Raw genomic sequence first — 27,971 nt, forward strand, 5'->3', positions numbered from 1 at the left:
AACGTCGTGTAGGACGACCATCATTTAATATACACAAATTCACTGAATCAAATATATCTATTAATGTGTTACCATAACTATTAGAAGATAAGTAACCCCAGGATTCATGGCGACAGTTAAAATCACCAAGGATCATAAAAGGCTTCGGAAGAATGGAAATAATATCTTTAATTTCATTTAAGATTGCAGAAGAAGGATGAGGTATATAAATAGATACATAACAGATATTTTCAACTAAAGCAGCAATAATAGAAAAATCATTACTGTGAGAAGGAATAGAGAAGAGAGAAAAGGAAAGAGGGTGTTTCACAAGCATGGCTACTCCGCCATGCCCATCCACACGATCTTCTCTGAGATATGAATAACCACGAATCTTAAATAAAGATCCTGGTTTCAACCATGTCTCTTGAAGAGCACAGATATAAGGTTTATATTTATTTAATAAATAAATAAGATCACTTTTTTTAGGAGTGATGCTTTGACAATTCCATTGAAGAACTTTGTCCATTATTTGGTTTATAAATTTGAGTAATTGCAGAAACTAATAAGGCAGCGTTGGACGGTGAAAATTCATTCGATTGACTAAGAGATTTTATAAGAGAAATAATTAAATCAATTACTGAGGATTCCAAAGGATTTTCATTTTCTTTGTTAATTAATGCACATCCATTAGAGGGTTGGGGAATATTAAAATCCCTTAAAATTTCTTGGTGAGCAGATTTGTCATATCCTTTGCTAAGTGTAGGTGGAGGCTTTGGTTTAACAAAAACAGTTTTTTTATATGAAGTATTGTTTATAGCTTTAGGTGTTGAATGTTAATGCTGGGTTGGAAAAGTATTAGGAGTGATGTTAGGTGATGAGAGTAATGTATCTGCATATGAAATTCGAGAGACAGATGGATGTATCTTTGAAGCTTCTGAATAGGAAATACAGTTTTTAGCCATTGATTCCTTTATAGCTCTTTGTCTTTCATATTCTAAACATTTTTTATCAGTTGCAATATGGGAACCTTTACATAAACAACAAGATATAAAATCATCTTGAACAGAGCAGTTATCACCACTATGTCCTTGACCACATCTAAAACATCTTGGTTTAGATCTGCATTGAGATTTCACATGACCAAACCGACAACAATTGTAGCATTGAATAGTAGGATATATATACAAGTCTACAGTAAGAGAAGTGTAGCACATATATACTCGTTTAGGCAAAAACTGTCCATCAAAAGTAAATACCACAGACTCAGTACATTTAAGATGGTTTTGTCCATCAATCATCATCTTTCGTTTTATTCTCCTAATTTTTATGATTGGGCCACAGCCAATAGGAACAGAAACATTATCTTTTATTTCCTCTTCAGACCACTCAGCTGGTACTCCTCTGACTATTCCTATTCTACTCACAGAAAATGATGGAATAAAAGCCTTATATTTTTCATTTTCTAAATTTTTGTTTTCAACAAAGTCATTTGCATCTTGGTACTTAGAAAAAGAAATAGATAACCTTTTCCGGCCTATCCTTTTTAAACTTCCATTCACAATATTTTTAATAGAATTTCTTTTGAGAAAACGACCAAATGTAACTGGATGTAAAGTAACATTATCATCGGGAGATGAATACTGTTTCTGAATGTGTACAACAAAAGGAGCAGCATCTAATGAGTTATATAACAGCCTTGCAACAGGGGGCTGTGGCTGTTGTGGAGTGTCTGTGTTATTTTTTTGTATGGTCTCTACTACTATAGAAGAATTATTGCAGGAATCGACTTTGGAAAGAATTTGTTTGTCACTAATGTCTACACATTTGCAATCACTTTCCTTAATATCCTTTTTATCACCACTGTGTTTTCGTCGTCTTTTATTACAGTGTCTGCATATTCTGGGTCGAGCTGACACTCTTTTACGGCCACTAGATGTCTGAGACACAGAACCATCTGTATCCATCGTGCTACCTTCGTCATTATTAGATATTGTCACTACATGACCTATATCAGGGGCTGTCCCCCCAGGATCATCCGGGGGGTCCATCATACCATATAAAACTGAAGAAGAAGAAGAAGAAGACTTACCAATAGGATGAAAAATACACAAATTAACACTTTAATAAAAACTAACTACTAAAATATATACAAACTACAACTTATCTGATCAAAATATCTAAATATTTACATGAAATTTAAAAATAAAATGAAAAATTATTAAAATTACGTGCGACCGATCTTAAGTTTCCCGCCCTTTTTCCGAGTCCCTGATTATAATTTAATCTATAATAGCAATAAAATTCAAGCATACATAAAAATAATATTACTTGCTCTGTTGTTTCATTAATTCGTTTCGATTTCCGTTTTACTTGTCTATCTAGACTCTAGTTACCGACATACTACTAGTATCTTCTGGTTATATGTACTATTGTATAGTACGCCATCTAGTAAGCCATCATCATCATCATAGTAAGCCATCAAAAACATTACTTGTAAAAAAACCAAGTCTCTCTCTCCAAAAGTTGTCAGATCCATGTCCCAGTCAGTTAATTTAATTAATCCCTACATAAGGGTCCTTCTGTCTTAAGTTATTACGTAATTAGTTAACCAAACAACATCTTATCGTGACCATATTAATATTAAATGTTTTGTTTTTAATAAATAGTTTGAATTGGCCATCACGTGAAACTAGAATGTATGTTTTTTTTTTTATTAAAATATAATGTGAACATAAGTATGGATTATATTAGATTAGATTGTTTAGTGCGTAAATATTAATTTTAATTATTATTTATTAGTAGTCTTCATCAGTCAGCACAAAAGAGTGTGTGTGTCAGCTCCGACGCACGACTGGGGTTTACTCCTCAAGAACGATTGTTTTTGAACAGGTACTAATCAAAATCAAGTCCAATAGAGTCGGTTGCAAACAGACATACAGCAGAAGCTAATAAAAGCGTATTAAGAGGGCGCGTTGTAGAAAAAATTCTAATTTCACCCGCGCGCTTCACACCACCCCGCATTCATACAACGGATTGAAAACGTCACCTCGGGCCGCGTCATGCTTTGTAAGAACATAGTATACGCGAAAAAGTCAGATAAAACTTGGCTGAAAGTGCGAGTCAGATTATCCGTCTGTAATTTACTAGTGAGAAATATAACGAAGAGGTAATTAGAACAATAATATACTTTTTATTATTTTATTACTTGCAATTTCATGTTGTTTTTTCAGAAAAATATCCATTTATATACTTATTGGATAAAGACCTTACTAATAAAAATATTTACAAAATTGATAAGCTATAGTACAATGTTTTGCCCTTGTCTATCGTGTGAATTTTCAAACGTATCAGAAAACGACAAAACATTGTGTAGCTGTACCTACAACCAATAACATCAATTAATACAAATGTCTAATATCTAACTTGCAGCGTAATACCTTCGTAGCATTATAGATCGTAGAAATATAAATCGTGCATATTAACTGTAATAAGCGAATGACTAAAGATTCGTTCTTAAAAGAACATATGATTTTATGTAATATTAGCTCTTATAATAACCATTTCATAATGCTGTATATCAAGTCATAGAATCATGCAGATCACCAGTAGCCATCTCATCGAAATACAAGCATCGTCACGTTCTCTCGAAGACCGCAGATATACTCACGTGACCAGTCATATGCCCCGCGTTACACAACCTCACAGCAAGGCCGAGCGTACTCTCCTAAAGCGGGTCGCTCCCTATTCATTCAATTTTAATCAATGAGCGACAGGAGTGGGTGCTCACTGACGAGCATCGACGCTAGTTTACAGAAGCGCTCGCTGGCCGGCTTACTGCGATAGCATTAGATTTAGAGCGAGATAGAACACATAATATTATTCTCAATTCTTATTGAATTAAACGTTTAACTATTGGTCAAAATGTAAGCTTTAGTATTGGTGTGTAATTTCTAAACTTGTAATATTTTTTAAGTAACAATTGTAATTGGTGAATTAGTTTTAAGGATTTTGTATATATATCGTGTAACTGAAGTAAAATATATATTCCACATATTCCTCACATTCTTCATACTACTCAAGCAGTTGTTTTATTTAATCTCCAAACGCTCAGTCTCCAAAGTGGTGACCCCGAACAAGAACACCGACGGAAGGAAGGCTGGAAGCCCGAACAAGAATACAGACGGAAGGAAGCCTGAACAGAAGAACATCGAACCTCTGCCCGGCTACACATCGAAGAACAGCTTCACCAGCTCTCCGAAACGACGAACTTCTGTTCATCAAATCTCTGCTGGAGGAATATCTACCCGATGAAGAAATGGAAGACACAAACCAGGCTCAGCCACTCCCAGCGCCCACCGCAACAGAAATCTCCAGCATTTCACTGTCGATGCGCATACCACCATTTTGGCGGGAAAATCTGCGATTGTGGTATCACAGCTTTGAAGCCGCCACCAATGACCTCAAGAGGAATCCAGCTCAGCTGACACAGATGGTGCTCGTCCAATAAGAAAAGGCTGACATCGAACAAATCTCCGACATCCTATTTAACATACCGAGAGACAAACAATATTCAGCCATCAAGGAACGTCTCATATCGGTGTATGAAGAATCCGACAGCCGCAAGTTGCAGAAGCTACTCGCCGAGATGGAGCTTGGAGACCAGAAGCCTTCACAGCTACTGCGACGCTTGCGTAACCTTGCGAGGGACAAGGTTACCGACTCCACCCTCCGCATGATGAGGAGTAAGCTGCTGCCAGACCACGTCCGGTCCGTGCTCGCCGTCAGCGAGTCATTCAGCGTGAAGTCCACGCTGGAGGAACTGGCGTTGCTTGCTGACACGATGATGGAGCAAATCCAGGAGGTAGCAGCCGTCTCCAGCCAGCCACCAGCAACAGTTCCAGAATCACCCACGTCAAATCAGGTAGATCACACACAATTCCTTATTAACGAGATAAGAAAACTATATTTTTTTTACAAGAGACGGAAGATATGAAGGTGACATTGAAAGGAGAGTGACTGCGGGAAATTGTGTGAATGGAGCGCTGCATGCCTTTATAAACGGTCAGACGGTGCCAATAGAAGCGCGAATGGCTGTACATAATGGAGTGCTTGTCACCGCGTTAATGTATGGAAGTGAGAGTTGGGTATGGCAGAAGAAGCATAAAAGCAGAATTAACGCAGTTGAGATGCGATCACATAGTATATGTGGGGTAAGACTGTCTGATATAATTCCGAATGCGGTAATACGAGCGCGCTGTGGTTTGAAAGAGGATGTTGTGACAACGACTGAAAAAGGAATGCTTAAATGGTTTGGACACGTGGAGCGAATGAGTGAAGAAATAATGACGCATCAAATATATAAGGCAAGTGTGTGTGGGCAAGTCGGTCGCGGGAGACCTCGTAGAACATTCGTCGATCAAATTGGGGACGTTTTGAGAAAAGGAGAGGTCCGAAGCACCCGCAAACGGCGAGCATGTATGAAAAGAGTAATGAATGTAGAGGAAGCTCGTGAGGTTTGTAAGGATAGAAGCAAATGGCATTCTATTGTCTCTGCCTACCCCGACGGGAACAAGGCGTGAGTATGTGTGTGTGTGTGTGTGAAAACTATCACTAGAAGTCGTCGAACTCAAGTCAAGGCCATCTCAACACTATTATCGCCACCGATTTCGCTCGTCGTCTCACAATAGAAGATCGTCTTAAAACCGTTCCCGCACACCAAATGGCGCACCAACTCCTTACTGCTATTACCATAGATTTGATAGTGAAGCACGACATTGTACTACGCCCTGTAATCGCCATCGGGAAACTAGAACGGACGTTGGCTGTGGTGGAACCCGGCGTCCTTCACACATCCTACCGCCTTTTTGTCACAGACAAGAAAACAAAGATGTCATTCTTAGTAGATACCGGTGCTTATATATCCGTCCTACCAAGAAAACTAAGCATGAAAGCAACGCCTCTACCATTTAAATTGTACGCTGCAAACAACACAACAATATCAACATATGGTGAGAAAACATTAGTACTCGATTTCAACCTCCGTCGACCATACAAGTGCAAGTTTATTGTAGCTGACGTCACGAAACCAATATTAGGTGCCGATTTTCTCAACCAACATCCACTCATCGTAGATTTAAAAAATCGAAGATTGATTAATGCCGTCACTAATCTTAAAATCAACGCGCCAGTAATGTCAACGACCTTACCCACAGTACGAAGTATCGGTATACAGGCCCCGTACCACGCGATACTTGCCGAATTCCCCGGTGCAATTATCGCCTAAAATTAACGTGGAACATTATATTGAAACACAAGGACCTCCATTACATTGCCGTGCTCGTCCCATTCCACCTGATCGTTATAAAATAGTGAAGAAAAAATTTGAAAACATGATGCAACAAGGACTCTTCAGACCGAGTAAAAGTCCATGGTCTTCACTACTCCATATAGTATTTAAGAAGAATGGCGATATAAGTGCCGTAATCAAAGTGACTACGCACCAGGGCATTGTACATGAGTTTCTGAGTGTATGGGAGGCAGCCCCACCAAACTCCGGATAGAGAACGCAAAATTTTCACATTTTTTTTCACATTTTTTAACAAAATTGTTAATATGTTGAATGCCAGTTAATCTAGAATCGAGAACCATGCCCTAAAAATTTTACATGGTCCATAGCAGTAAATTTTTGTTGGCCATATGATATTGAAATATCAGAGAGGGATCTAGATCGAGAAAAAACAACCACAGTGCTTTTATAGATAAGGACAATCCATGATTTAGAAGTCAATCATGGTTATAGGAGTGGTAGTGCCATGTTGGGTCCACACGGACACAACCGAATTGGGCCGCAACGCCCGGAGACATACCACTCGAATAGCGGCTATGCCGCTGTGTTTCGTCCGGTGAGTGGGGTATCCGGAGGCCTACACCCCCCCTCCCAAATACAAATGGCCGCACAGACTAAAAAAAGACTACTCCAGGACAGTACCAGGCTATGCAGCCCTGGAGAATCCATCCCTGGGCGTCCACAATTAGGGCCTGTACCTAACAGTGGTTGCCCAGGCTGCCCCGCGTATTCTGGAGGGGGCAAATCTGCACTGACTCGGGGCAAGCAGAGCAGGAGGAACAAACCACCCTCCTCCACACTCGCTGTGGACTTTTGCAACATCAGGCGGCTTCGCTCAAATTTAAATGCCGTCCACTTTCACCTGGAGACGGCGAAGCCGGCCCTGCTCTTTTTAACCGAGACACAGATATCCTCCCTGGCTGATTCATCTTACCTTTCCTACCCGGGGTATAATTTGGAACACTCCTTTATACCACGGGCTGGCGTATGCGTTTACGTCAGGGAGGATGTCTGTTCTCAACGCCTGAGTTTTCTTGAAGGACAGGACCTATCCATCATCTGGCTGCGTGTAGACTGCGATGACCATCCGCGAATCTGCGCATGCCTGTATAGGTCCCATAGCGGTAACGCAGAGACTGACCGGCTCCTCGAACACATCCAAATTGCTACATATTCCGTGTTGGAGCAGATCCCCACTGCAGAGATCGTGTTTCTTGGCGATTTTAACGCCCACCACGCCGAATGGCTAGGCTCACGTACCACCGATCATGCAGGGAGATCTGTTCACGACTTCGCCTTAGCATATGGTCTGACGCAACTGGTTATTGCGCCAACGCGAATCCCAGATATGCAAGATCATACACCTTCACTGTTGGACCTTCTGTTGACCTCACATCCGGACGGCTACCTAGTTTCCGGTTCCGGCTCCTCTGGGATCGTCGGACCACTGCTTGATCCGGAGCACCGTGCCGATCACGAGCCTAACACGGCCCCGCTTCTTAGGCTGTCGCCGCGTGTGACACTATAGGTCAGCAGAGTGGGACGAGATGCGGTGCTTTTTTTGCATCCTACCCGTGGAGGCAGATCTGTTTTTCGCTGGGAGATCCAGATGCCGCTGCTGACGCTGTTGCTGATGTGGTACTGCAAGGTATGGAACTCTTCATTCCATCCTCCTCTGTGCCTATCGGTGGCAGGTCCCAACCATGGTTTGACCGCTCCTGCAAAATGGCCTCTCGCCGAAAGCAGGAGTGCTATCAGGCTTGGGTCAATGCGGTGGTATCTAAGGATGTCAATTCCAGCGAACTTAAAAAACACTTCAATTATGCCTCCAGGTCCTTCGAAAGAGTTATTTCTGACGCGAAGTCGAAGCAGAATTGGCGAGAGACTTGCACGCCTTCCCTCGGGAACTCGTGCGTTCTGGTCGCTCGCCAAGGCTGTCCAAGAAAACTTCTGCCAGCCAGCAATTCTGCCACTGCACAGGGATGATGACTCGCTGGCCCATGACGCGAAAGAGAAAGCTGATCTCCTGGGCTCCCTCCTCGCGTCTATCTCGACTCTGGATGACCAAGGTGCACCACCACCGCATATTCCGCGGTGCGATTCATGTATGCCGGAGGTAAAAATCCAGCATGGTGCCGTGCTTAAGGCGCTTCTCACCTTGGACATTCACAAATCGAGCAGGCCCGATGGCATTCTCCCGATGTTGCTGCGGACATGTGCTCCGAAACTGGCGCCGGTCTTTACCCGTCGTTTCCGGCTCTCCTACTCATCAGGCGTAGCCCCGAAATTATGGAAGGCGGCTTTAGTGCACCCGATCGCTAAGAAAGGTGTACGCTCAGATTCATCCAACTACCGCCCCATTGCCATTACCTCCATTTTCTCCAAAGTAATGGAGTCGATCATCAACCACCAGCTCTTGGGATACCTAGAGGGGCACCAGCTGATCAGCGACTCCCAGTACGGTTTCCGTCAGGGTCATCTTCTTGCATACCTCACCCATAAATGGGCGCAAGCGGTTGAGTCGAAGGGAGAGGCGTTGGCGGTGAGTTTGGACATAACGAAGGCCTTCGATCGGGTGTGGCATAAAGCGCTCATAGCAAAACTGCCATCCTATGGGCTTCCCGAGAAGTTGTGCAAATGGGTCACTTGCTTTTTGGCTGATCGGAGCATCAAGGTCATGCTCCGACTTAAAACCCATAAACGCTGGTATCCCTGGCAAGCTGGCAGCAAGGCTGTTTGCTATCCCCTACGCTATTTCTTCTGCATATCAATGATATGCTGCAAATCAGCAACATTCATTGCTATGCAGACGACAGCACAGGGTATGCTTCCTAGACCGGCCGTGCCAATATGTCCCGGGATAGCGTCGACGAGAACCGGAACAAACTTATGTCTGAAATCGAGACTATGCTTTGCAAAGTCTCGGAATGGGGCCGACAAAATTTAGTCCAATTCAACCCCAAGAAGACACAAGTTTGTGCGTTCACCACTTAAAAGTCTCTCTTTGTCGTATCCCCTAGATTCGAGATCACTCCTCTAACTGCCACAGCCTGTATGGGCATACTTGGCGTCGATATATCGAGCGACGTTCAGTTCCGTGGTCACTTGGAAGAGAAGGTCAAACTGGCCTCTAAAAAGCTTGGTGTACTCAGTAAGGCGAGACAGTACTTCACTAAAAGCCACCGCCTGCAACTTTATAAGGCGCAAATTTGGCCTCACATGGAGTACTGTTCTCACCTCTGGGCGGGTGCTCCCCAGTACCAGCTTCTTCCATTTGACCGCATACAACGAAGAGCGGCTTGAATCATCGACGATCAAGTTATCTCCGATCGGCTTGATTATCTAGCATTGCGTAGAGATGTGGGTTCTCTCTGCATCTTCTACCGCATTTATCACGGGGAGTGCTCAGAGGAGCTGTTCAGGTTGATTCCAGCGGCCGAATTCCAACACCGGACATTACGTGCAAAGTACCATCCGCATCACGTAGACTTCTGGCATTCCACAACCGCGCGTTTTGTTCGAAATTTCTTGCCTCGCACAGCCACTTTGTGGAATCAACTACCGGCAGCGGTCTTCCCGAACAGATACGACTTAAGGACCTTCAAAAAAAAGCATACTCCCACCTTAAAGGCCGACAACGCATTTCTTGACACACCTGTTGTTGCAGATGTCCATGGGCAGTTGCCTCACCTCTCCCCATCCCGTGAGCCTCTTGCCCGTTTGCCCAATCTAATATAAAAAAAAACTAATAGCTGAATGAAGGCGAGAAGCAGCCTCCTCAATTTTACTAACAGACACATATAGTAGAGTATTTCACAAAAGGAATTGACTGAGTGCTCTAAATAATATGTGTAGATATACTGTAGAGTAATGGGCTAAGGACAAAGCCTTGGGGAAGCCCTTTCCATACCTGTCTGGGAGAACGATTTTAATTTGGGGAACGGATGGTTACAGATCCAAGAGAGAGGAAATTAAAAATTATATTTACAATCTTCACAGGAATACTCAGCTGAAGCATTTTCTGCCTGAGCACTGGAGGAAGAACATTGTCATATGCAGGTGAAACATCTAAAAACACACCTACATTCTTAGAAAAAGGAACACGGATATCAGTGATAAATGTGCTTAGACTGTCCAATGTACTAGAACCCTTGCGGAAACCAAACTGGGACTTAGCCAATATATTTTTACTCTCCACTATCCATTCTAAACGATTCTTAATCAAATGTTCCAATACCTTAGCCATTGTGCAAGACAAAGCTATTGGACGATAGCTAGATGGTTCAGAGCTAGACTTGCTACAATGGGTATAATAATCTGTGTTCTCCATTCCTCTAGCGGGGTAGCTGTTAAAAATATATTGTTAAGAATGGATAAAAGTACCTGTTTTGCGGGGACGCTACTATTGGAGATGAAAGAATATGGAATCCCATCAATTCCTGGTGATGAGTCTCTAAGGCCCTCTAGTGCAATTGAGAGTTCCTCCCAAGAAAAAGGTGATTCAAAATCATCAGGGGAATAAAGAGGCAGAATGGGTGGGCAAAGTTCTTCCAAAGAAGGTACAGAGGGGGGAGCTATTCTCCAAGAGAATTGTTCAATCCAGTCCGACGAGTCGTTAGAGATAGAATTTTTCTTTGTCAATTAAAAAGAAGCGGGATCTACCTCACTTTGTCGTTTCCTGAAAGGACGGGTCGAGTCCATATCCATGGGGGATGGGATATTATTGGAATTTTGATCGAAAATGTAACTTCCCCGGGGAGTGGGGAGGGACGCCATTAATCATATTTATACAAATGCAATACTTACAATAATTATACAGACAACACACTTATAAATAAACACTCAAATTACTAATTAGATAATCAACCTAAATTAAAATGCAGCAAACACACACTACAATTAATTAATAATAAGAAATTGCTATAAACAAATCAAACACTTGTTCACCCACCCAAAAATACCCAGAGAAACATAATATACTTATTAGTCATTACTCATGAGAGTTATTCATAAAGTTCAACAGCGCCATGTAGCGAAATAAAAAATAATGAATATTTATATCAGGAAAAATTACAAATCAATACAAGTAAATGTACTTTGTGGTCGAACGCAGAGAATATAAATATTATATACTGACGGGGTCAAATGACAAGGTGACGTTGGGGTTAGTTAGATATTTTAAGAGTTAGATAGTGAGTGTTCTATGGTCTGAGTGGGTCTAGAATCTATATTCTATTATCTGTACGATTACTTCTGTGCCGTAATATGTATTCTGTATTTCTATTTTCTGTGCAATTCTGTGGCCTGTGTTAGGTACAATTAGGTATGTATGTTAGAGGAAAAGTGTTCTGTGGTTAGGTAGAACAACTTAGGTATTAGTTACTGTTGTAATTTTAATTTACAGTTTTCTTTTATTTTTACTTAATGATATTAATAAAATTTCGTTTTGGCAAGCATGTCGAAGAGAAAGGCAGCCGTGAATGATATCATTTATGAATTGGACAATGAAGATATATTAAGTAGCGGTGATGAATCAAAAGAACCTAAAGTAAATCGCACTGATATAAATGAAACAAATGCGATTATTTCTGAAATAGAAAAAGAATCAGAAGCTATTAATTCAGTCGCACCAGCCACAGAAAGCTGCATTGTCGTCCCAAACGAGAATTGTAATGGAGGGAAAACGAATTCCCTAGCTGCTGTCAGTGCTATAAACAATGAAACTGCTGTGAGATGTGAAAACACAACGGACAATTTAAATAATAAGAATGTAATATATAATGACGTTGAAATTGATTCACCTGCGACCAATAGTGACTTAGGTGTTGTTGGTTGTGAAAACAGAACCCCACTAGTTTCAGTTAAATTTAAAGATAGAAAACTTGCAAGATATTTAAAAAAACAAGTCAAAGAGCTTCTGCTCAAACTTATAAAGAAACAAGGAAATGTGGATTGTACAGATAGGGATACTGATACAGAGTTGGATATATGGCCCGATGACTTGTGTCAAGAAGAACCAGTTAAAATGAATACTGGCGATGGTTTATTTTTTGTAGATACAAATCCCAAATATGTTAAATATGAAGTCCCTGTGTATCATCAGGTATATTTGATCTATTTAAATTCTGTCACCTATATTTTAAATTTAATTAAATTGTAAATATTTGAACACAGGCATCAACACATACATTCAATTTACCTAAAACAGAAGATAGCTCTACTCAATCTTTGACAAGGGGCACTGTATGTTTTAATTGTGATGGCCAACATTCTGTAAGAGACTGTAAGGCACCTAGAAACAATGCTAGAATTGCAGAGAAGAGGAAACTCACCGGTGTGAGGTTAGGGTTAGTATTTCTAAGGTTTTATTCATGTTTTTAAAATTAAAGTTTTTATAGTCTCTATTGAAATGCTCACATAGTATATGTTTATTTATTTACAGTGAGTGTGTATTGACATTTCCTTTTTTTTAATTGTGCCAGGTATAGAGTATTTGCCATTTGAGTATGTTTGTTGCATCACTTTACATAATATATTGTAATTGAAATTATTGTAAAATTAGCTGTGCTTTAGCATCAGCAAGCTAGCATCCTAAATTTAGAAATAAGAATGGTTTCTGACTGACTGGAGATCAGAAGCTTCTAATTTGTAAGTTGCTTCTGAATTTAGATGACAAAATTCAGTCAAGTATATAAGCGCTTAATTGTTGATTTAAAAGGGTGGCAATGAGTTTCTTGCCACTTTATCTCATTAAAGCTCAACCTTTACTGAAGTGGTGGTAAAGTAAAAAGCATAGAAAACTTGTGACACTCATAAGTGTCATTTCCTTGACCTACATTATTAAGCGATTTTGATTAAGGTACAGTATTTTTTACTTTATTGTTCTATCTTTTCTCAGTAATATTTGAATCATCATCAATTATATTATGCTATGCATCATCATTTATAATGTCACTTACTGGTCTTCTCACCATGAAAACAGCTATTTTCTAATATGGTTCTATTAAAAGAATTCATCAGTAAATTTTATTCAAAGCACCAATAAAGTCAGTTTCAGTGACCACATTGTAAATTAACATTTTCAGTCGATATCATGTAGAAAATGAACAAAAGTATGGGCATCTAATCCCTGGACGCATATCAGGCCAGCTTAGAAGTGCTCTTGGCTTAAAACATAACGAGTTACCACTTCATGTCTACAAGATGAGGTTACTAGGGTACCCTCCTGGATGGCTGGAGGAGGCTAGAATATCACATTCAGGGATAACAATGTTTGACTCCACTGTAAGTTATACTATTGACCATTCATTTATTTCTATCTACTGAAATATGTGTACATTTGGTGTTGTACACCATGCTGAAGGCTGTTTCTGTTGGCTGTCAAGTAATACACAAACTGTAAATAAGATGTTAAAGTTTAAATTCCCTCTAAAGATATAGCTAAATTTGAAGTCAGTTTTGGTTCAGTCAAGCTTAGAACACCATAGTGATGGCTGTGTTTCTTACAAGATTTCTTTTAAGGATCTATCACCCGCATAGGCTGCACATCACCAAATAAACAGTTTACAACTGGAGTTTGTGTTTAAGTTTCTCCATTTAAGAATTAAGTGTTATAATACAACATCTACAAGCTGGCGAGTCAAATGCATCATTTGACAATATCCACAATTACGGAAATAAACACAAGGCAGAATCTTCTTTCAATGGGAATATTTTAATACCTCTAAAAGTATCTAATATGTCTTGTCGAAAAACAATAAAAAATTATAGACTTTTTGCACCAGATATGTTCAAATGTAAAACATTGTAACATAATTATATATACAGGTACATCATATATGTGCACATTGTGGAATAAGCATTTTGATTCCAATGTTTTTTTTCCTCTTGTCTTAAATATTAATATATTTGTATTTAAAATTATTTTGATTTTGATAAATAAAAATTTATTTTGTCACTTATTTTAGTACTATGTAATATCTGCATCTCTTGACCATCATTATAACTGGTATGTACTGTATTAGGAATAATATAATGTCTTTTCCAGTAAAAAAATAATATACACTTCAAGTTTGTACAGTTTTAATTATCTGGTGCAGAGTTCAATAAATAATTATTAAAATAATTATAATCCCCGCATCTAATGGTCAGAAATAATTCTGAATAAATACTTTTAGGGAAATGCAATACTGGATCCTGAAGAAGAATCTGGTGAAGTATGTGAGTCCGGCACCAAAGATAAATTTGACATTAAAAAGATCTTGGATTTCCCAGGATTTAATGTTAAAGCAAGTTCTCGGTATAAAGAAGTAGGTGCAATTTTATTTATGACAGTTTTCTCCAGGTCAATTTCAAATTTCTTATCCATAATTTTTTTTATGGAATTTTATGGAAGACAACCGAGCGTACAGGTCACCTGTTGTTAAGTGATCACCGCCACCCACAATCTCTTGCAACATCAGAGGAATCACAGGAGCGTTGCAGGTATCCTCCCGGTAACACCGCACAAGGAAGTTCATTCCACAGCTTTGTAGTACGTGGTAGAAAGCTACTTGAAAACCGCACTGTGGAGGACTACCACACATCCAGATGGTGGGGATGATATCCTAACTTGTGGCATGTCGTGCGAAGGTGGAATTTGGCTGTAGGAATCAGGGTAAACAGCTCTTCGGAACACTCCCCATGATGAATGCGGTAGAAGACACAATGAAGCGACATCTCTACGCAACGCCAAGTGATCCAGCCGTTCACAGACCACTGGGTCCCCGACAATTCGAGCTGCTCTGCGTTGCACGCGGTCAAATGGATCGAGCTGATAGTGGGGTGCGCCAGACCAGAGATGACAGCAATACTCCATGTATAGCCGGACCTGCGCTTTGTAGAGCGCTAGAATGTGGGCCGGCTTGAAGTATTGCCGTGCTCTGCTGTGCTGTGTATTAATGACGCCCAGTTTCTTCGAAACCAATTTGTCTTTGCCCTCCAGATGGCCACGAAATTGGCAATCGCTCGAGATTTCGACACACAGTAGTATACTAGGCGAGGCTTTAAGGGAAGTGTTGTCGAAGAACGGTGATACGACAAATGGGTTTTTTTTTGTGGTAAACGCGCAAACTTGAGTCTTCTGGGGGTAAATTGGACAAGGTTCAATTTTCCCCATTCCGCGACCTTCTCAAGAGAGTACTCAATAGAAGACAGATTCAGTCATAGCGCTCTGACACCGCGGGATGGTCGGCGGTGTTTTTCCGTTGTCATCAAGAGTCGAGTTGGAGGCAAAAAGAGCGCACAGGAGATCGGCTTTCTCTATAACTTATGGGCCAGGGTGTCATTCCTCATGTGCAACGGCGGCAGGGACGGCTGGTTGAAGTTACCAAGAGCAGCTTTCGACAACGACCAGAACTTGCGTGTTCCGGTCGGGTAACTGGAAAGCTGCTCGTCGATCGACGACGTGCTTCGAATTCGCAGGGGCAATAAAAAATCTGGAGGCACAGTTATATTTCCTCTTAAGAACTTTGCAGTTCGGATCCTTTGTGCCCAGCGCCGCAACCCAAGTTCGATACCCCTGTTTTTTGCAGTCAGATGCTGCTTTAACTGACGCATCGAACCAGGGCTGTGGTTTGCCACCTATCGGTACTACAGAGCTTGGTATATAAATATCCATGCCCTGTAGTATCACATCGGCTACTGCAACGGCGCAGGCACTAGAATCATCTGAAGGGAAACAAACCTTGCCCCAAGGGTAGGATGCAAAAAAGGAACGCATCCTATCCCAATCTGCTGACTTGTAGTGCCAAACAACATTTATGTTTTGTTTTAGAAGTTAATAATAATATGAAATAATCTTTAAACAAGTATTTTTTTTATTAAAAACCTGAGTTGAGAGTCCATAACAACATTATGCGTGCTTAAAGCCTAGCTGTTGTTGATTGTTTTGTGTTATGAGAAAATGATCCAAATTATATTTTAAGGAGTGTCATCTATACGGACTTCCACCTTTCTCGGACCATGACAGCAAGATGGAAATGTTAGAAACACTAGCACCTAATGCAACAAGGGCATATAAGCGGAAGAAATTGATTTTGTTCCCATCATCTGTTGACAGTCCCGTGGGAGAAGGCCTGGCAGAAATGGAGCTTGATAGTGATAGTGGTAAGTTATCATAGTACTTTTTGTAAAAGAAAAAGTGACAAGGGAGGCAAGACATTCACTTGATAGTAATATGACCTGTCCATTACAATGCAGTGCCACTCAAATATTCTTGAAAAAACCAAAATTGTATACAGTATCAAAATTGCTTTCATTAGTCACCTTTCAAAATATACTGTTAAGTCTCATTAGCTCAATAATTTCGCTATAATCTTGTTTGAAGGTAGCAGCTTACTTGCGGGCCATCTTGTCTGCTTTAGTCTCCCATTGGTAAAACTTAATTAATATGCATCTTACATTTATAACACATGCCTAAACACAGGTACATAAAAAATAGATTGAAGTGATGGTGGCAAGTGCTGAAAAGCCCCAAGATGCAACACATTAATATACAACGTGAACCAGAAAGGGTATAACATCCCTTCAATGGTACGTTATTTGGGTCATATGCAATAGTATGGTGATGTTTAAGTTTTAATAAATAAAAAAAAAAAGACTTCCCTACGAAATAAAAATATTATTTTTCAATTTCTTTTCCTAGACAACCCTAAATTTAAAGAGACTGCCAGTTTTAGGCGGGGCCTTTGTTTATAAACAGAATGAATTCTACATTGAAGTGCTTACGTAATAACTTATCAAAAATGTGAACTCATTTAATTTCGAACATAATAAACAAATCTTTAATTGAAAATGGTGCAGTGTGTAGGGTGCCTTTAGAATAGACATTTACACACACACAGAGCAGTAAATATCGTGTTTCAAAGCACAATTCAAAGAGTATTAATTCACACAGGCCGATCTTTTCAACCTAACATATTTAAAAAAACACAAAATGTAAAAACACAGTTACAATTACACTAGTTTTTATCTTTTAAACGTGTTTTATTTAAATTTGTAACACTCGCGGAAATCAGAGTAAATACTAACATAACATAGTTTCATAATAAGATTAGAATTTAAAAAATCTTTATTGGGTAACACATAACTACAGTAAATACAAATTTAGAAGTATTTTCAATGTCAGCTAAAGCAAATGCACATACAAAATAACTTTGTCTTCATGGCAAAATGAGAACACAAATTGCTTCACAGCTGCAATGAATCGTAGGCATTTTACTATTATCTGATATTATGTCACATCTACGTTTTTCATCTGTTTAAGGTCAAAGAGAGTTCAAAAAAACAGCTGATTAGGGTTGAGGGAATCATATTTTTTGCGAAGACTTAGCACTTTAAATATTGTATTAAAATATAATGCTAATTCATTTCTGACTTCACATAGTCATTAGAGATGACCTAAGGAATTTCTGGTTCAAAGCATAGTATACCCATTTAGTTTCACCTTGTATATCACTCATGTGCACTGGTAGTAAATAGTAAGTTAGTAGAAAATAAGTAAAAAACATTACACAAAAATCTACTGGTGCCTAAAATGATAGTAACTTTTTCTCTGTCCACCAGTGAAAACTTCGTGAATATCCTTTCAATACCATAATACTTATAACTAAATTATAATGCACAAAAAATAAATATGAAGAGAGTTAATTTGTGTTCTATTACTCTTCTTTAGTCACCCCATTTTTTTTTTGTTTGTGGCGTTTTATTATGTACGTACTTATATTTTGTTTAACAATTACAGAGGTAGAAGCGTTCCCATCGGTTCCGCCGCTCCCGGACGACGAGCCTCCAGCACAGCCGCCACCGCCCTCGTCGCCTCCACCGTTGCCTACGTCACCTCCACCGCCGCCTATGTCGCCTCCGCCGCCGCCCACTTCGCCTCCAATGGTTCCGCGGACTCTATTGACCAGTATACAAGCACAAGAGCGCGATGCTGACTCGTCTGACTTGGAGATCATAGAAGTGATGCAAGTGCCTGACATACCCATACCGGCTGGTTTTATCACCATCGATGATGCTGATGATGTAAGTTTTCTACCTTTATCTTCTCTCTAGCTGGCTCCAGTTTTAAATTATCACCTCAGATTTTATGATGGTTTTGTGATATTTTATGACAATTAAGCTATCCCAAATGAAATGCCCAACCTTTATAAAAATATTTAATAACTATTTATTCTTCTATAAGCAAATTTTTTTTTTTAATTTTGCCTAAATGCATAAAACTCTTCAATTTTTTGCTCAAACCACACCAAACAGTTATTTAACACAGAACTTAATAATTTACTTGTAGAGGATGCACTTTCGTCTGAGCACATAATATAAAGAATTATATTTACAACATGAAATAGTATCACAATAAATGCTATCTGCATGTTTCATGTATCAAAAGTTAATTCTTTATTACTCAAATTAAAGTAAACATTATAAAAATTTGCCCTATAATGTGATCATTATGTCATATTAATAACAGTTGTTTGCTTCAAACTTTTACAGGATATATCCCAAAGCAGCATTTGTAGTAGTCCTACCATTGATGATTTGGAAAATAAAAAACTAATTATTCTGGATGCCATCAAAAGCGCTGAAGTAGCAACCGATTCAGGAACTGATTTAGATATTTCAAAAGATGCTGATTTATCTGAGGATAAATCGCAACATTCTCTTATAACAATCGATGTAGACGATATAACATCGCAAACCGATGAGGATGATGGATCTGTTATGATTATTGATGAAACAGATGGTATTAGTTGTAATAATACTGATAAAAATGACGCCGAACTTAGTTTCGATATAAATAAAAGAGAATCCATGACTGATAAAAGTGAAGTTGAAGGGCCTAATAATCATTGTAATCAGTTGCTTTTAACTCCTGTACAAAAAACAAAAGATTCTTCAACAGATTTAAGGACACCAGAACAGAAAACTGGTGATGTTAAGAAAACTGTTTACGGAACACCAGTTTTGAATGTAGCATCTCCATATCTTAAACTGCCAAGTGGCGATAAATTTGCTAAAGACATATGCGACGTCATTTACTTCGAAAACCTTCCAAATTCCGTAGGTAAGTACAAGAAAATAACAGGTCTTTTGAAGAAAGTTAAGAGTGAAGTCGAGAAAATACAGGATTCATGATTGGAGCTAACCACCTCTCTACTGGAATTGTAAGAGGTGGTATACTCTTTATATAAAATATGCTCTGTTGTAAAATATACTATTTTTGTAAGAATGCAATAATGTGCACATAAGCACTGCCATATTTTTAAAGAAAAAAGATTATCAATAGATACTAAGATAAGTACATAAATTTAGGCTTACGCTATTGATCATTTTTAAACCTTAGAACATGGTTCTTTTTCTTTTAGTACACGAAACATTTTATAAAATCAGAAAAGTTTTTTCTTTTATGTATTTAATGGCACGGGATGCGAGTGTATCGACCAACCATAAGTGTTACTGACACTGATCATATTTATAAGGTTTCTTAAAATATTTCGCAGCCCATCAGTATCTTTCAAAGTTCCAAAACCTTTTAAATCGTGTTTTTAATTTTTATTGTTTTGATGAAAATGACAAGTTTTGTAAAATATAAAATTTAACTAGTTTAAGCAAACCAAATTTACCAAAAAGGTAATTTATTTTAGCATATATTATTCTTACAGAATTAAGTTTTTTTAAATTGACTGCAATAAATAGATCATATTGTTTTTGATTCTTTTATTTATTGTCTTAGAATAATCGGAAACATACATTTTGTTGCAAAGCAAATACTTACGATGTTTGTGTATTATGATTAACAAAAACGTATTGGGGGTGAAAACCGCCAATGAAGTAAGTAAACACCTTACAAAGTTGATGATGTCATTAAAGACAAAAATTTCTCCAAAATGTAATGTGCTTCTAAACAAGCAATACTTTGCCGCGTAATTAGACGACATCGCTAGACGCCTGATCCTCGTGACGTCAGATCCAGGCGGGGAGTTTGACAGTGGCACTAGTCAAAATACAATTTTTTTTATATAAGGCAAGAGGCTCACGCGATGGGGAGTGGTCAGGCAACCGGCTATGTACATCCGCAAAATGGGTCAAGAGGTGCGTTGCTGGCTTTTAAGGTAGGAGTATGCTCTTTTCTTGAAGGTCCCTAAGTCGTATCGATTCGGGATAACAGCAGCCGGTAATTGATTCTACAAAGTGGCTCTGCGAAGAAAGAAATTTCTTGCAAGATGCGCGACGACTGTGGAATGCCTGACGTCAACGTGATGAGGCTGATATTTAGCATTTTGATGTAATGTCCTGCGGTGGAATTCGACCACTGGTAGCAACCCGAACAACTCTGAGCAGTCCCCGTGATAAATGCGGTAGAAAATCTCACGCAACCACATCACTACGCAACGTCAAAGAATCAAGCCGATCGGAGATGACTTGATCGTCGATGGCTGAATTTGCGATTTCTATAGTTTGTCTCGCCTTACTGTCGAAATACTGATTGGGCCTTCTCTTCAATACCAATTGATACAAGCTGTGGAAGTTACGGGAGTTATCTCAAATCGAGGGAATACGACAAAGGTAGATTTCGGTGCGAGGAGCAGACCAACGTGGCAACCTTCCAGTCCACACGCAGGGGCCTTCTGTAATTTACTGCCTGCTCTGCACTATGTATTGGGAATGAATCGGGAAAGTGTGTCTCAAACAGTAGATTCAATGCATTCTCGGCGATGAGGCCCCCCGTGTCCCCTCTTTAGCCATTGTTCTGTATAGTTTTGCCTTTGCTTGTGTCAGATTCCGAAGTAGTAGGGATTCGCCGGTTCTGGCTCACAGTAGTAGGGATTCGCCGGTTCTGGCTCCTCGATTCTGGCTCACTTGCTCGTGATGCCTACTAAAAAAAAAAAAAAAAGAAGTTTGGTGTCAAACTGGGGGTTTTGATGTATTTCCGAGCGATTGCGCTGATCCGTTTTTCGATATCTCTTATAGTTTCAAAGTTAGCATTTTAATTTAAACAGATCCATAATCATTAATAATCACTGGTCATTTAGCTAATGATTGGTGAGCGACTCAATGTCTAAATTTCCATGAACGTGATACAGGTAATTTACTAATTACCTCTATCACATTCGTTACTACGATTAAAAAGACAGTTTCTGTATTTATTATTTATTTTTAAAACATGATTTAAATAAAGTATATAATAAAACATCATTGCAGATTGTATCATTTTCAAAATATTTGATGAAATCATTCAAACTCTTCTTATTAAACTTAAAGTATAGATACATTATGCAGTACTCGCCACACACTGCGGTATATTCATTCTGTACTCTTGCAGTATTGTAGTTATACATTCTGCAATTCCTTTGTAAAAACATCAGCTGGAATCCCTGAGGTGGACGACCATATGAATCGAAGTATTGTCCAATACCCTGCTCATCAATGTGTATTGCAACCCAGTGAGTGCCTGGCTTATTATCACTATCTAAATTGCTGACAATATAACAGGGCGTTACAACATATATCGGCAATCGGTTTGCCGCGTAAACATTATTTTTAATACTGGGATCGATTTTGTTCAAATAATTCTGTATCTCGATTGTATTCATATTAGTTGAGAACAGGGTCTTGTCAGTTGCGATGATTGAATAGTTATGTGGATCATAATAACATAAGCACTCAATAAATAAGGCTTTAATGTATCTTATTCATGTATTTAAAACTTATATGGTTACAATAAAACAAAATATCATTACAAGCGATTCAAATATAAATCTATGAACATTTGATGAAATTATATTTTCATCAATTTTATTATAATATAAAAGCTGATTGAAAACGAACTTTGTACCTACATACTTACGTAGTCATTAGTACAATCTGGAAATGTTGACTCCATTAAACTATCAATAATTGAACTTATCATTTAAGTGCCATTATGTTTCATCACAATATTTAAAAACCAGTACTAATCATAAACAAATTTACTTTTACGATATTTTAGTATAAAATGCTAGAACTGTTCAGAAAAATAATCATTGAAGTGGCGTATTCAGTCAAATTATTATATATTTTGTGTCTTGTGTAATTGTTGAGTGATTTGCTGCAATGGAGGTAAGTTTTATCTATTATTCACTTTGAAATTAAAAAGTTATATCATTTGTTATATTAAGATATGTATGTATAATACTATTCTAAAGCAGTCTTATTGTTGTTGTAGAATGCATTCAACCCAACAGTGGAAGAAAATACATATAAAACATTTTACTATCCCTTGTCTGAAGATAGTCAGGATTCATTAAAAGTTCCTCAACTTAAATCCTTGAAGAGGGCCAGCTCAAATGAAAATATAGATGCATTATTCGAAGTGAAAAAAACAAAACAAAAGAAAATATCATCATCAATATCCAGAGCACAGGAGAATGGAAGTATTTACATTACAACTAATGCAGATGACGGAAGAAATGCATCACATTTGGTTAAAATAGAAATCTATGATCTCAATAAAATAAAAAACACGCCTGCACAAGAACAATGGAAATACGCTGATTATAGATTAAAATATTATACAATCGACAATAATGAAAGTTATAAGGACATTAAAAAGATTTTATACAATGTTACGAAGAAAATTTTAGAAACAGAAAATTATAAGAAATATAATTTTAACAATAAGTAGGTAGCTATGAAGAAATACATAAATATTAGTTCAGTTTAGTTATTAGTTTATTTATTCTCTTATACAAATAATATTATTATATTCTCATCATTTGGAAAATTAAACATAACGATATGGAACTCTGCTTTGTATGTAATGAGGTTGAAAAAATGATCAAGTGAGTTATTTTCTTTGTAAATTATTTAGTATTATATTATTGATGAAATGTGGCTAATATCATTCACTTATGTTGTAGTCAACCTGTTCTACAAAGTGGAGGAGGTTTTAAGAGAAGAAGTGCAGTATTACAAGACAGTGAAGACAATGATACAAGTACAAAGAGAGGAAGACAAGGGGAACCATCCACATCATCGGGGCTCACCAGTGTGAACGATGAAATGGTGAACTGTTCTTTATGTCAAATCTTAATACGGAAAAGATATTATGCAAATCATCTTAGAAGTAACCTCCATAAGAATAACGTAATGCAATTACATAGTACTTTAAAAAATGTCACAGTACACGAATCGGCTTTTGGTAATAGAATAATCTCATATAAAATAAAGAGTAAATCCAACCAATTACAAACATTCGAAACACCAGAAATGTTTTTGAATTCTATTAAAAATGAAATTATTTCACTATTTGAGGAATCTGTTCGATTGCTTACAATTTTTAAAGTTAATTTTATTCTGCACGCTAATTTTGTTCAAGAAACAAAAAATATTTCTAATGAATTTGAATTTCAAACATGTAGTTATACTATAATGCAGGGTGAGGATTTAAATTTTTTCTTTTCGTCCTTATGTGATATGTTGATGACTAAAATTAGCACATTTGAGAAAAAAGATAGTGGTTGGAGTCTTAAGAAAATAAATGCATTAGACATGAATATAAACAAATTCAATCCATTACGTGGAAAATCATACATTGAATTACCTAAAGAAATCAAATTAAAAAAAAGTGTTATAAATGTACAAAACTCGGATGATTTATGCTTTAAATGGGCTTTGCTTTCTGCATTATATCCAGTTACTAAGAACTCTCAGAGAGTTTCATCTTACAGTAAATATTCAAATAAATTAAATTTTGACGGAGTTACGTTTCCTGTTAAAATGACAGATATACAAAAAGTAGAAAGGTTAAATAATTTAAGTGTAAATGTTTTTGGTCTTGAATACAATTGTAAAAAGAAAGTACATGAATTAGTTGGTCCATTGTATTTAACAAAATCACGGAAAATTGTTCATATCAATTTATTATTTATTTCGCACGGAACAATTAATCATTTTTGTTACATTAAAAACCTATCGCGTTTAGTAAGTGGTCAAATTTCAAACCATGAACATGCAATCTACATCTGTGATGGTTGTCTTTTACACTTCTCAACAAATGATAAGTTATCAGCCCATCAATTGAATGATTGTTGTCATATTAAAGTGGAATTGCCTAGTACAGAAAAAACTTTAAAAGATTGGTTTGGACAACCAATTTCAAACAATGTCTTAAAATTTGATAAATTTAATAAGATGTTACAAATACCATTTGTTATATACGCGGATTTTGAAGCTTTCCTTAATCCAATTCAGACATGCTTTAACGATCCATCAAAACCTTATACAACTAATGTTCACAAACACGAAGTTTATAGTTTTGGGTACTATATCAAATGTTCATATGATGATAGTTTATCAAAATATGAAACATATAGTGGTCCTCATTGTACTCATGTCTTTATGAATCAGTTGTATAAAGATTTAGAAGTGATTTGCACAAAGAATTCTTTTATCATAAGTCCAAAGCCTTTGACTTCCAATGATAATGAAATTATTTCGCAATGTAAAGACTGCTTTATATGTCAATTTAATTTAAATGGTGAATGTGCATTATACTTTGACTCGCATACAGGACATTTTAGAGGAGTTGCACACGAAGTATGTAAGACAAAGTTTAGAATCCCCTATCACATCCCAGTTTTTTTACACAATCTTAGTCAATATGACTCTCATTTTATTGTTCATGCATTAAATTCTATTGAAGGGGAAATTGATATTATTCCACAAACGAAAGAAAAGTACATTTCTTTCACAAAAACGATAAAATTTAATAATCATAAAATTCAATTGAGATTCGTTGATTCGTTTAAATTTTTGCCTTGTAGTTTAGACAAACTTGTTCAAAATTTGATGGAGGAACAATTTCAAACATTAAAATATAATTTTCCAAATAATAATGATTTTTTACGTCTTAGAAAAAAAGGAATTTATCCATATGAATTTATGTCATCACATGATTCCTTAAAACTTTCAGCACTCCCTAGTCGCGATAAATTTTACAATACATTAACCGACACACATATTTCCGATGAAGATTATGAACATGCCAAGGATGTTTGGCAACACTTTCATTGTCAAAATATGTCAGATTATTCTGATTTATATCTTAAAACCGATGTTTTACTTTTAACAGATGTGTTTGAAAATTTCCGAGCCTTATGTTTGCAAACATATGGTCTAGATCCAGCTCATTATTATACAGCACCTGGGTTAAGTTGGGATGCTATGTTAAAATGCACAAAAATTAAATTAGAATTACTTCAAGACTTTGAACAAATAGCTTTTATTAGATCGGGCATTCGAGGAGGTGTATCTCAATGTAGCAATCGTTATGCCAAAGCAAATAACAAATATATGCGAGAATATGATAAAGACACACCAAACTCATTTTTAACTTATCTTGATGCTAATAACCTTTACGGATGGGCCATGTCTCAATTCCTTCCTACAGGAGGTTTTGAGTGGGTAGATGTCACAACTAATTTTGATGTCCCTGATGATTATGAATATGGTTTTATTTTGGAAGTAGATCTAGAATATCCTATTGAACTGCATGATTTACATTCTGACCTACCCTTATGTCCCGAGAATATATGTATTGGTAATACAAAAGACATAAAATTAGTTCCAAACCTTCGTAATAAAATTAAATATGTGATTCACTACAGAAATTTAAAGCAATGTCTGACAATGGGTTTAAAATTACAAAAAATTCATAGAATTTTAAAATTCAAACAATGCGCATGGTTACAATATTATATAGATTTAAATACAAACATGCGTAAACTAGCCACATCTGATTTCGAAAAAGATTTTTATAAATTAATGAATAACTCAGTGTTTGGAAAAACAATGGAAAATATCGAAAAAAGAGTAAATGTAAAATTATTGAGTCATTGGGAAAATCAGGGTAAAATTCTAGGCGCACAAGATTTAATTGCTAAGCCAGAATTCCATAGTTTATCTATTTTTAATGAAAATTTGGTTGCAGTTCAATTACGAAAGACGAAATTGTTCCATAATAAACCTATTTATTTGGGATTTTGTATATTGGATATTTCTAAAACTCTAATGTACGACTTTCACTATAACTATATGTTTAAAAAGTTTCAAAACAAATTAAAATTATTGTACACAGATACTGATAGTTTAATATATCAAATTTTTACAGATGATTTTTACAGAGATATAAAACCTGATTTACATTTGCGTTTCGATACCTCTGACTATACAGAAAAAAATATATTTGGCTATCCAAAACTCAATAAAAAGAAGTTAGGCTACTTTAAAGATGAAAACAATGGTAATATATTTAATGAATTTGTAGGACTTAGATCTAAAATGTATGCATTAGATGTTGAGGGAAAATTCACAGCTAAAGCTAAGGGGGTTAATAAAAGTGTTACTAAGAATATGAAAATGGAAAATTATAAGACTTGCTTATTTGAAAATAAGAACGAATATTGTTCAATGCTTAGATTTAAGTCAATAAAGCATAATATTTTTACTCAAAGAATAAATAAATCTAGTCTGTCATTTAATGATACCAAACGGTACATTTTACCGAATAATATTGATACATTAGCTTGGGGTCATCATAAAATAGAATAAATATTATATTAAATTTTAAGAATAAATTATTATAGTTTTAAAAAACCAAATGAGAGATTATTGTATTTAGATGTATAAGTTGCGGAGTAAAACATGATGTACTGTATATTGTTTCAATTATCGATTTTTCTGTTTAAATAAATGGTGGTTTAATAACAGATTGTTTCATTACTATACTAAACCTTAACACACATAGACGTAGTAGATAATGCATCATTTCAATCATCCATTCACTGCAATAGTTGCTGGTCCAAGTGGATGTGGAAAATCAGTTTTCGTAAATAATTTTATAAAATTTTTGAATGATATCTGTGATACAAATTTTACCCAAATCACCTGGTGCTTTGATGAAATGCAGCCTTTATATAATCTCAACCACATTAATTATCTTCAAGGTTTACCTGATTTATCTATGTTTGACGGAAAAAATCCTCAACTTGTAATAATTGATGACCTGATGAGGGAATCAGATGGTCGTATTGTTGATATATTCACGAAAGGAAGTCATCATAGAAACTTAAGTGTGTTTTATTTATCTCAAAATTTGTTTCATCAAGGTAAAGGACAAAGAGATATATCACTCAACTCAAGTTATATAATATATTTCAAAAATCCTCGAGATAAAACCCAAATTCGATACTTATCTCGTCAAGTATTCCCTGAAAATCCGAAATATTTGGAAGATTCTTACAGAGATGCTACCAATGAAGCTCATGGTTATTTAATGATTGATTTGAAACAAGAAACAAATGAATTGTGTCGCGTTAAGACAAAGATATTTCCATCCGATGGATATTGCACTGTTTATGTACCCACAAAAGGGTTTAAATATGGTAAGAATCAAGAAATTTCGATCATTTATAAATGATGCATAGACGTTTAAAGACGCATAAAGATTTGTTAATTGCTCTACATAAACTGAAGCCAAAATATCAAAAAGCTTTATTAAAATCATGTAACAAAACAGAAATAAATTACATTTGTGAATGTATTCATAACGTACTGCGGGGTA

At 36.9% G+C, this 27,971-nt stretch overlaps 2 protein-coding genes across 3 annotated transcripts; both read left to right on the plus strand.

The window, feature by feature from the left end:
* The first annotated feature begins 11,535 nt into the window (after positions 1-11,535).
* LOC126974860 (zinc finger CCHC domain-containing protein 8 homolog) lies at positions 11,536-20,076 on the plus strand. 2 transcript variants are annotated; one of them, XM_050822552.1, is made up of 8 exons: positions 11,536-11,651; positions 11,783-12,431; positions 12,503-12,675; positions 13,414-13,612; positions 14,506-14,637; positions 16,294-16,474; positions 18,111-18,394; positions 18,863-20,076. In XM_050822552.1, the coding sequence occupies exons 2-8, from the start codon at positions 11,784-11,786 to the stop codon at positions 19,502-19,504; spliced, it is 2,259 nt and encodes a 752-aa protein (XP_050678509.1). In that variant the 5' UTR covers positions 11,536-11,651; position 11,783; the 3' UTR covers positions 19,505-20,076. The 2 variants fall into 2 exon arrangements, with proteins under 2 accessions (XP_050678509.1, XP_050678508.1); XM_050822551.1 differs by lacking the exon at positions 11,536-11,651 and having other exon boundaries at positions 11,662-12,431.
* Positions 20,077-23,048: 2,972 nt separating this feature from the next.
* Positions 23,049-27,376, plus strand: LOC126974853 (uncharacterized). Its single transcript, XM_050822521.1, has 2 exons — positions 23,049-23,190; positions 23,269-27,376. Exons 1-2 carry the CDS (start codon positions 23,147-23,149, stop codon positions 26,957-26,959), a joined length of 3,735 nt encoding a protein of 1,244 aa, XP_050678478.1. The 5' UTR covers positions 23,049-23,146; the 3' UTR covers positions 26,960-27,376.
* The last annotated feature ends 595 nt before the right edge of the window (positions 27,377-27,971 follow it).

The sequence above is a fragment of the Leptidea sinapis genome, chromosome 34, assembly GCF_905404315.1.
Source record: "Leptidea sinapis chromosome 34, ilLepSina1.1, whole genome shotgun sequence".
Taxonomy (NCBI): domain Eukaryota; kingdom Metazoa; phylum Arthropoda; class Insecta; order Lepidoptera; family Pieridae; genus Leptidea; species Leptidea sinapis.

Bases quoted from the DNA above. Each gene is read 5' to 3' on its own strand.
- LOC126974860 (XM_050822552.1), top strand. From the start codon at position 11,784: ATGTCGAAGAGAAAGGCAGCCGTGAATGATATCATTTATGAATTGGAC. The intron at 13,613-14,505 runs GTAAGTTATACT...AAATACTTTTAG, and splicing joins TAACAATGTTTGACTCCACT to GGAAATGCAATACTGGATCC. The intron at 16,475-18,110 runs GTAAGTTATCAT...TAACAATTACAG, and splicing joins GGAGCTTGATAGTGATAGTG to AGGTAGAAGCGTTCCCATCG.
- LOC126974853 (XM_050822521.1), top strand. From the start codon at position 23,147: ATGGAACTCTGCTTTGTATGTAATGAGGTTGAAAAAATGATCAA. The intron at 23,191-23,268 runs GTGAGTTATTTT...CTTATGTTGTAG, and splicing joins GAGGTTGAAAAAATGATCAA to TCAACCTGTTCTACAAAGTG.